The sequence below is a fragment of the Oryzias melastigma genome, linkage group LG4 (genome assembly GCF_002922805.2).
Source record: "Oryzias melastigma strain HK-1 linkage group LG4, ASM292280v2, whole genome shotgun sequence".
Taxonomy (NCBI): Eukaryota; Metazoa; Chordata; class Actinopteri; order Beloniformes; family Adrianichthyidae; genus Oryzias; species Oryzias melastigma.
The window spans coordinates 243716-253907 of NC_050515.1; the positions used below are offsets into that span (position 1 = coordinate 243716).

A 10192-nucleotide genomic window follows, 5' to 3' on the forward strand; every position below is an offset into this window, starting at 1 on the left:
ACTAAAATGTTCAGATCATTAACATGTAAACATTGTTCTGCTTCTCCTGGAGGACGTTTCAGTTTGACCACTAGGTGGTGATCACGCTGTAGAAGTACACTTAATTCAAGAAGAAGACAACAGTATGAGGGGACCACAAATAGTTACTTTAAAAATATTTCCTTAAAAGGAAAATGAATGCCTGTAAGTAAATAAAAATGTTCATTTAGTCAACAATGTATTTTTTGGTTGATTGAGTGTTAGCATTAGCCGTCCTATGGGAAACTGTATTGAACGTTAGCATCAAGCTAGCAGACTTTAGCTTTATGTTCTAAATTGATTTATATCTTTTGTGAATCGATTATTGATCTATAAGCTTAAATCGATTCAAATCGATTTTTTTAACCCAGCCCTCATTTTGTTTCTGACTGGAGCCCGCAGACTCCTGGAAATCGGCCGGACTTTGGACATGCCAGTTCTGCACCAATAGAAATGAGTTTCTCACCTGGAAGATGGAGAGCGCCGACTTGGCAGCAGGGCGGGTCGTCATGGTGATGGTGTTTTCTGCAGAGTCACACTCGTGGATGGTGACGATCTTGAGAGCCGGAGGAGGGATGTGGAGGTTTGTGAGGCGAGCGTTCTTCAGGTGGTGGAAGTCGCCTTCTGTCAGAGTGTACCTGAGGACCGCAAGAGGAGAACCGCGTTAAGAGATCCGCGTTAAGAGAACCGCATGAAGAGAACCGCGTTAAGAGAACCGCGTTAAGAGAACCGCGTTAAGAGAACCGCATGAAGAGAACCGCATGAAGAGAACCGCATGAAGAGAACCGCATGAAGAGAACCGCATGAAGCGTCTTTATATAATGAAGACTCTTTGAGAACAGACGCTGGATGTTTTCAGTTTTAGTTCATAAACGTAGGAGGAAACGTTATTCAAACGTTATTCAGTAAATAACCTTTTTCCCTGAAATGACCCATAAAACATTCTGGTGCTGAAATGTTTACATCCTTCCATCTGTTAAAGCATTTAGTGACAACTGGAGCGTCCAATGGAAAGAGGAAGACCGTTCGGGGCGGGGCCTGTCGGGCTGACCTGCGGCCTTTCTCCTGCGCCTTCTTGCCGTGATCAAAGAGCGCCGCCTCGTTGAAGGAGACGCGGCGGCCGGTGGGGCCCGTGGACAGGAAGCGCTCCGTCTCTTGGTCATGAGAGCTGACCATGGACAGGCAGTCGGACTCGTCCACCTGGATGGTGATCTCTACACAGAAGGGAAAGCATGAGGGCAGAGGAACGGCAGCTTCTGTTTGAGCAAAGATAATAAAGCTTTAGAATAATGAAGTGCAGCAGGAAAACCATCTACACCGGCGTGTCAAAGGAAGGCTGGACGTCCTCCTCGTCTCGTTCTGTCAGATCCAGACTATCTTCCTCCATTTTCTGAGCATGCTCTCTTCCTGAACTCACCGTGGGTGGGCTGAGACTCTGTGTAGGCGGCGGTTTTCTCCGGGTCATCGCTGGACCTGCAGGACAAACAAAAACCTTGAGTTCAGTCCTTCATCTGGGATGCAGAACGTCGTGTTCATGTTCAGTCAGGAGGAATCTGCTTCTGAGAAGTTAAAGCTTCAGTTATGAGGAAGAGATCAACAGTGAATGAACATGGTCCAGACCTAATCAACAATCATCCACTGGTTCTGAATGAGGCAGCAGAAGGGCGACGCTTTCCGTCGGCTGTTCTGCTGCTTGATCCGACTGCAGGGACGTCTCCATCCTCCCAGATCTGTGCTTGTCTTGTTTTTTATTTCCTCTGTGACTCGTATTTCACACATGCAGGTTTGTGTGTTTCCACGGCGGCTGAGCCGAGACGCAACATTAATCACGGCGGATGGCTGCTTTGAAATCTCATTACACTCATTTGCACCAGTCTGGCCGGTTCTGGTTTTCAGGCCCGGCGGTTTACTCTGCATCCAGATGCTCTCAGACAGAAACCTCGGAGGATGTTAGGAGACTTTCCCATATGCTGGTTTTAAAGCCTAAAACACGTGAGGAGTCCTGCCTGGACGTGCTGCACTTCCCTGAAGAGTAACAGTTGTTCCGACACATCTTCATGTTGATGGAATCCCACCGTCATCTTTTATTTATGCACAAACATCAGCAAATAAAACCTTATCCACCGAGCTCAGAAACACTCATTCAACCGTTTAATCAGCATCCCTGAAGCATCTGTCGCTTTACGGCTTTATCCTGAAACACGGCGCTCCTCTTATTTCAGCTTCTGCTCTCATGAAGAGTCAGCATCCTCAGAAGACGACGCTGCATCCTCGACGGACTCGACCACACAAGGGCCCAAAACCCAAACACAACTTGGGTCACACAGGAGAGACATTTACTGAACACTAAAACTACATTTTAAAACTTTAAAACTGGAACTTCATAACGTAATTATGAACTAGATAGATAGCATTATGTGAATGCTGGAAGCTGAATTTGGCAGCTGAAGGTGCAGAAATTGATAGATAAAAACACAGAAGCTGATAGCAAGATAAAATATTAGCTAATGCCAAATTAGCCTAAAAAACTAAAAAAAACAAAAGCTTAAATTTGCCAAAACAGCTAGCATGTAGCTAAAATATTAGCTAAACTCCAAAATAGCCTAAAAAATCGTAGTAAATACCAAAATAGTCCAAAAAGCTGCAGAATGACAATTGTTAAAACTTTAAAACTGTAACTTTTTAACATTATTATGAATAATAAAAGTCAGGAATATTATTCCAGAATAAATCAACTCAAACCTTAAATAACTTTAATATTTTACTCTCCATAAAAATATATTTTGTCAGAATGATACAAGTTAGAAATGAGCTCAAGATAACATCGGGTCATTAATAATAAAATAGAATTACCCGAGGGCCGGATCCGGCCCCCGGGCCGTGACTAACACGTGCTCTCTACAGGACGGGGATCTGACCTGCTGCAGCCTCCGTGGCTGCGGTGACGGCAGGCGAGAACGAGGAAGGAGACGATGACCAGCGTTCCCACCAGGAAGACGGAGAGGATCACCAGGAGGAGCAGGTAGCCATCCCGATGCTCCTCAGCCTGGAAGGGAATGTCCTGATGCCGAGAAAACAGGAAACATTTACAGACATCAACTAGATTTGTGTTTGGACAATAAATCAGTGACTGGTGAATTTAGCTCTGGAAACGTGAGAGTTTTCCATGTTTTTATTCAGCTGGATGTCCGGTTTGATGACATTCAGGTTCAAATCAGGATCAGCTTAAAGTGAACCAAAAAGCTGATTGAAAACTTAAAAAATAGACATGGCAACTGAAAAAAATGTGAACATTTGAAAGAAGTCATTGTAAAATTAAAACAAATAAAAAGATGTTTTGGAAATTGAAAATGTTGTAATGTAAGGCTCAGCGTAGCAGCGAAAACTCAAAAATCAGAAACTGTAAACTGAGGACTGAAAGTTAAGATTCAGAAAAGCAAAAAAATAAAGTTGAAAATTCAAAACAAGAGCTGTTACTAATGGATATATTATTTTACAATTACAAATGTTTACATATAGTTTGTTTTTTTTAAATCAAGTATTACATTTTTTTTTCAAATTTTCAACATTTGTTTCAAGTTTTCAAAAAAATGTTTCAGTAACAATGTCTTGTTTTGAAATGTTAAGACTGATGAGTGTGACATAGTGTGATTGCTCAGTCAGCAATCACACTATGTCACACTATATCACACTATAGTGTGATATAGTGTGATTGCTCAGTCAGCAATCACACTATATCACACTATGTCACACTATATCACACTATATCACACTATAGTGGTTCTTCTCCTTTCCATACGTTTTTCAGCATGTAAAAAGTCAATCACATTTTCAGAGATTTCATCAATCTTGGTATCAAAACGTTCATCTCGTTCAGGACGTTACTGCTTGTATATTTGGTATTTATAAACTTTACAGTTTTTGAAATATTGAGCCAAAATATGCCCCATAGGAAATGAATGAGAAAGTCTTCTTCATTTTAAGTAGATTATCAACAAGTCTTTAAATAGATTCATGGATGTTTTCATCTTTTAGAGTAAGTTTAAAAAAATTAGAGTTTAGCTTCTACTTTAGCAACATGCTAATGTTTTAGGCTAATTTGTTACTGTGGTTTTTAGATGCTAATTTCGAGTTTAGCTTTTAGCAACATGCTAACGTTTTTGGCTAATTTAGTTTACTGAGGAACTTTAGGCTCTTTTGGAGTTAAGCTAGTATTTAAGCAATGAGCTAGCTTTTTTAAGCTATTTTGGGATCTACTGGGGGTTTTATGCTAATTTGGAGTTTAGCTAATATTTAAGCAAGATGCTAATGTTTTTGGCTAATCTGTGTCTACTGTAGTTTTCGGAGGCTAATTTAATTTCAACTTAAACATTTTGCAATGTTAAAGTTTAAATTTAACACTTTGCATTTTCAGCAAATCCCTTCAGCAATTCAAGTAAATCCCGTCACCATTTTTAGCAAAAAAGCTTCATTATCTCCAGCGACTACTTCCAGCAAAAAGCATTCACACGAGCATTATCGCTGGTAATGCAACTTTTGGTTTGTTTCCTTAAATCAGTTTCAGTTCTGTTTAACCCCAGAATTAGAAAAAAAAAGTTTGTCCAGTTAGATTTTTTTTTTTATTTACCATAAACTAGAATTCCTGAAGTTCCACCCTTTCACCTTTAGTATTATTGGAAAGCCCCAAATGTCGTCTTGAGTCACCAGGAGTTCATTCAGTTTCATGCAGTGGGTGGCAGAAGTTCAGGTTCAGAAATGTCCTCTACGGAGCATAACAGGAAAAGATTCCTGCTGAAAAATGTATTTTTTACAGTAAAACAAAGTTAAAATGCTTTGATATCGTCTAAACTATACTTGGATTATTTTCTGGATCTGAGGGAGGAGTTCTACTGAAACGTCTCTGTTTGGGGAAATTAAGGTCCAAATTAGATCAGATATTGGATTATTTCAGGTCCAGGTCAGGATGTTCTCCATTAGTGGTCAGAGGACCAAAACACACGAGAGAAGACGAGGTCTGGTGGCGGTCTGGTGGCGAGCTGCTGTCGCCGCACGTGGAACGGCAGGAATGCAGCAGACTCACCGTGGAGTTTTCTGGTACGACGTTCCAGACGGTGGAGTCATTGCTCATGGTCCAAGTCAACGGGAGAGTCCGCCTGAGAGGGACACATGGAGGAAGAACCCGGAGCTGTTAACACCACAGAACCCGTCTGTAGTTTGAAACAGACCACATGGACATGAGACAAAAACAGTCAGATTTGAGAAAAAAATATATATTTTTTTTTCAAAACTTTCAAATTTTTTCTTTCTATTACGATTTTAAAATTTTCAGGTTAAAAAAAAATGATTTAAATAAGTGAATAAATCTGTCCAACGTAGAAAAATGGTCAGACCAAGAAATATTATTTTAAGAAAAAAATTCTAGTCAGTGGGGCGATTTCTTAAACAGATTTTTGTTTTCTTTTTACTTATTTTTTATTAAGTTTTCAGAAAACATTAGATTATGTTACATTTTATAAGACAGGATTTCACAAATGAAATATGAAGAGAAGAAAAGAAATAAGATATACCCTTAAATAAGACATTCGTTCATGCAAAATGTACATAAAGAAATACAAATAAACAAATACAAGAAAGTGAAATATTCAAGAACAATGTAGCTTAAAACGGAGGAGAGAGTATCTGTTATCAGTTTCTATTTAGTATTTCTATAGTAATGACACAGTACATCCATTCAGTTTGACATCAGTCCTCCACAGTCAGATCTCAGATGTCTCATGATTGGAGCCTTTCGTTCAATACTGAGTTCAATTTATCAACTTCCAGAGTGAAAACACAGATTATTTTTCTACTGAAAAAGTCCCACTCTGATCATCTTTTATCTATTTTCAAAGCATTCCCAGAGGTATTTTATCATAATGACGTTTTCTGGACAAAGAAAAGGAAAAAACAGATTTTATGGAGATGAATTTTGATGTTATATTTATTTGATCTTTCCTCTTTTTGTCTTTTTCCTCCAAAATATGTCGTTTTTTATTGTTTTGGAGAAATTTTGGAAAATCAGAATTCAAACTACACTGAATGCTGGACTCCATCTGGAATCTCCTCGTTCTAAAACTACATTTGACCTCTTTCTTTCTTTGTTTCGGTTAGCACAAACATGTTTAAGACCAACTATGAGAGCATTTTAAAAACAAAAAAAGTCCATTAATGACCTTTGAAATGTTCCTCTTAAATCTCACTTTAATCATCTTTTAATGTTTTTTTTTTAAAACATTTCCAGTAAATTCTGATGACGTTTTCAAAAATCTGTCATTTTCGAGGACATAGTTTCTGCAGAGCAGCATGAGTTCAGTAGAAATCCACCTTTGAGTTGTGGACTCCTGGCATGGAATAAACCTGCCTTCATTTCCCATCATCCTTCAGGTTATACCCTCTCCCGCTAGCTTACAGCCCTCACATCCCCGACCCAACATTAGCGGAGCGACAAAAATGGCAGCAACATCGTTTCTATCCAGCCGTCTGGTTCTGATCCAGATTCCAGCTCAGACCAGGAAAACAAAGACGTTCATGCATCTGTTTGTGGATGTATCAGAATGGGGCGGAGCCGGCAGCTTGAGGCCCCGCCCAGCCTATTTTCTATCTCACCACTCGCTTTTGAAACATCATCCAATCCTGACTGGATCTAATTACAGAAATACTCAGAAAGGCAACTTGGAGGTTAATTTTCTTTGTTTCCTCCATCATCAGAAAACCCAAAACACAGATTTCATCAGAGTGGGTCTGTGATAAGAGCATTTTTCTGTTGAAAACTGTCTCAATAGAGATATTATTCTTGCAAGACCACTTTTCCTGAAACTAAAATTGGGGCCAATAATACTTGAAACCCAAATCGAACAATTTTTAAAAAAATATTGGTTTGGTCTTTGGCCAAAAAACAAAAAATTTAAAAGGTCGGAAACATTTTGCTATTCTAAATTTAACTTATTTTTAGCTTCAAATGTTCTGTTTTTTTTTTAAGTTTCAAAAATCAAAATGTCATTTTCAAAACTTTTTTTCAATTTCAACTCTTTTCTTTCATTTTGGATTTTGAAATTTTCTGACTTGAAGACAAAAAAAGATTTGAAAGTGAAAAAAAAAATTGAAATTGAAATTTTGAAACCTAAAAAAGTGAAAATTTGAAGCTAAAATTGATCAAGTTTACTTTAGAACAACAGAATTTGACTTTTATTTTTTCAATTTGCTTTATTTGGTTTCAAATAATATTGGCTCCAATTTAGCTCCATATAAAACAAGTCTTTTTATTTTCTTAAAGGTTCAGTTTGTGCAGAGTCAGAATAAACTGCAGATGTGTCCAGATTACAGATTAAATCCTCCGTCGATTCATGAATCTCTGCATGCAGTGATCTCAGAAGCCGCTTACTGGAAGTCTGCTGTGGTGAACGTAGAACTGAGGGCGTTTTGTCAGTAAATCATCAACCATAACATTACATATGGAAGCAAGACACACAAAGACGCAGCAGCAGCAGCAGCAGCAGCAGCAGCAGCAGCAGCACATAATGAGCATTAGCTTCTGTGGCCTCTTTGCTTTTCCTGTTCACAGCTGTAAACACTGCAGACGTGCACGGCCTCAAACACCCACGCGTGCACGGACACATCTCCTCAGCCAGCAGAGAGAAGCAACATGCCAGCAGCGTTTGGCTTTCTGCAGCGCTCCGCTTAAGCAACAGCAGCAGCAAAAGGCGGAGAGCAGGACTGCAGCAGATCTCACCCCGATGGAGGGCGGTGCAGGAGCAGCTCAGGATGCAGACGGCCTCCTCCTCAGCTCCACAGGGGCAGACTCCTGCTCCTGGACTGGAGGGAGGCCGTGGAGGAGCAGCAGCACTGCAAGAGAAACATGCAGGAGTATGGAGCTGAACTGCTGCCAAAATTATGTCAAACCCAAATAAAACTAATTGAAAAATATTTGTGTTTGTACAAAAAATAAATTAAAACGTTGCTATTCTAAAATAAACGTAAATATTTTCAGCAACAAATTTATTTAGGTTTCAAAACTCAAAATTTCAAAAATTTTTCACTTTCAACTCCTTATCTTTTTTTTTTTTGGATCTAAAAATTTCAAAATCTGAAACATAAAAAAAGAGAGGAAAAGTGGAAAAAGGAGTTTTGAAATTGAAATTTTGAGTTCTGAAACTTAAACAACAGAACATTTGAGGCTGAAAATAGTGTTTATTTTAGAATAGCAAAACATTTTGGACATTTACTTTTTTTTGGGCAAACACCAATATTTTTTTTCAATTTGTTTTATTTGGGTTTCAAATGATATTGGCGCCAGTTTTATGGAACTAAATTGGGGCCAATATTATTTAAAACCAAAACGAAACAAATTGAAAAAAATGTTGTTGTTTGGCCAAAAAATAAATAAATAAAATGTTGCTATTCTAAAATAAACTCATTATTTCAGCATCAAATGCTCTGGGTTTTATTTAGGTCTCAAAATTTCAATTTCAAAACATTTTTTTACAGTTTCAAAATTTGTTTTCACTATCAACTCTTTTTTTGTTTTCAAATCTGAAAATTTCAAAATTAAAAATGTAAGAAAAAGATTTGAAAGTGAAAAAACGTTTTTAAATTGAAATTTTTTGTTTTTAAAAATTGAGCGTTTGAGGCTGAAAATTATTAAGTTCATGTTAGAATAGCAAAAAGTTGGGGACTTTTTTTGTTTTTTGGCCAAACACCAATATTTTTTCAATTTGTTTTATTTGAGTTTCAAATAATTTTGGCTCCAGTTTAGCTCCATAGAGGAGATCATCTCAGAGTCTCCAGGATCTGCAGACTTTGACTGAAATGATGTTTTCTCCCCTAAACCTCCCGAGCATCTTCTGAACCCAAAGTTCCTGCCGGTGAACCGGGACCCCCCTCCCGGTGAACCGGGCTGAGGGTTCTGCTGCGGCTCGGTTCCTCTGTGGAACACTTGATGATTAATCTCCAGAGCAGATGGTGACACGCGGGTGTCTCCCGCATGCTCGAGCCCCTCACGCCTAAACCTGCTTCCTCGCGGCGCATCTTCCCGCGTCCATGTGTTGCCTCGGGGCTCCAGCACCGTCACCGTGAACCGTGCGGGTCGATTTCCAGAGAAAAAGAGTCAAACATCCGGTTTCGACGGCGGTGGTTTCCTCGTGAATCTGCGTCTAACCGGGACCGTTCCTCTGATAACACGCACCAACACGAACGTAAAGTAACGCGAACCGCGGTCCCGGTCTGGAGATCGTGGTGGTTTCCCGGTGGTCGCCGTTTGATCAGACCGATCTGCGGCGCACGACTCACCCTGAGGGGGCAGAAAGCGGGCAGCTCCCGGAACCAGAACCACACGGGACCGGCGGGATGGGAGCGGGCACACCGAACGGGTCCGTGCGCGCTGGAAACGGGCTTTAAAGATAAAAGGATTTATGAATGAAGCCCCGCCGCTCACGACACGCCCACCACCCCTTCAGAGGCAGACCACGTGACCCACAGTGAGGTAAGGCGGGGGGGTGGGGGGGTCAGAGCTGCAGTACAGGTAGGGAAGCCCCGCTAAAGCCGACTCATATTTCATTTTCTCATGGATTAGAAGCGACAGGATTAAAATCCGGATCAGGAATTTTTCTGAGACTGAGTCCAGTTTACAGAACCGGAAATGTTCTAATGATTTTCTGTCAGAAATCTTCGTAGATTATAAATATATATACAAATTCGACGTTTTTTCACGTAAAAACGGTCCGTTTTTAGCATGTTTTTCCTCGTCCGCTGACGAAAGGGGTTTTGGCGCCATCTTGTGGTAATAAAGTGTCAGGATTTTATTTAATAAATGATTCACAACTCAGATTACAGGAATTGATTTAATCGGATTTTCTGCAACAAACAAAATAACAACATTTACATAAAAATAAACACTAAAAGACAACTTTATTGCTATAAACGGGGTGCACAATGGGGTAGTGGTTAGCACTCTCACCTCACAGGTTCGATTCCCAGCTGGCACCATGTGGGACGTTTTCAGGTGGTTTTCTTCAGCTTTCTTCTACAAAAACTTACTTCACAGGTTGATTATTGACTGTCTGATATGTATTATAGGTTAATCACATCATAGCTCGTAATCAGAGAATATTCCCTCTCCTGTGTCCTTGTGAGGCTAGAT

The 10192-nt window shown here is 39.8% G+C and overlaps 1 protein-coding gene across 6 annotated transcripts in view; it reads right to left on the bottom strand.

Moving 5' to 3' along the window:
- cbarpb (CACN subunit beta associated regulatory protein b) overlaps positions 1-10083 on the bottom strand; it is a 19318-nt gene extending 9235 nt beyond the window's left edge. For 2 of the 6 annotated variants that reach the window (XM_024265389.1, XM_024265384.1), the window contains exons 1-7: positions 9343-10083; positions 7787-7899; positions 5099-5171; positions 2937-3079; positions 1436-1491; positions 1070-1232; positions 485-656 (exon numbers count right to left, since the gene is read on the bottom strand). In XM_024265389.1, the coding sequence (XP_024121157.1) occupies positions 485-656; positions 1070-1232; positions 1436-1491; positions 2937-3079; positions 5099-5146 (582 nt within the window). In that variant the 5' untranslated portion in view covers positions 5147-5171; positions 7787-7899; positions 9343-10083. Of the gene's footprint in view, positions 1-484; positions 657-1069; positions 1233-1435; positions 1492-2936; positions 3080-5098; positions 5226-7786; positions 8012-9342 lie in introns of those variants that run through there. The other 4 variants (XM_024265386.1, XM_024265387.1, XM_024265388.1 and 1 more) reach the window with 4 other exon arrangements.
- Between the last annotated feature and the right edge of the window lie 109 nt (positions 10084-10192).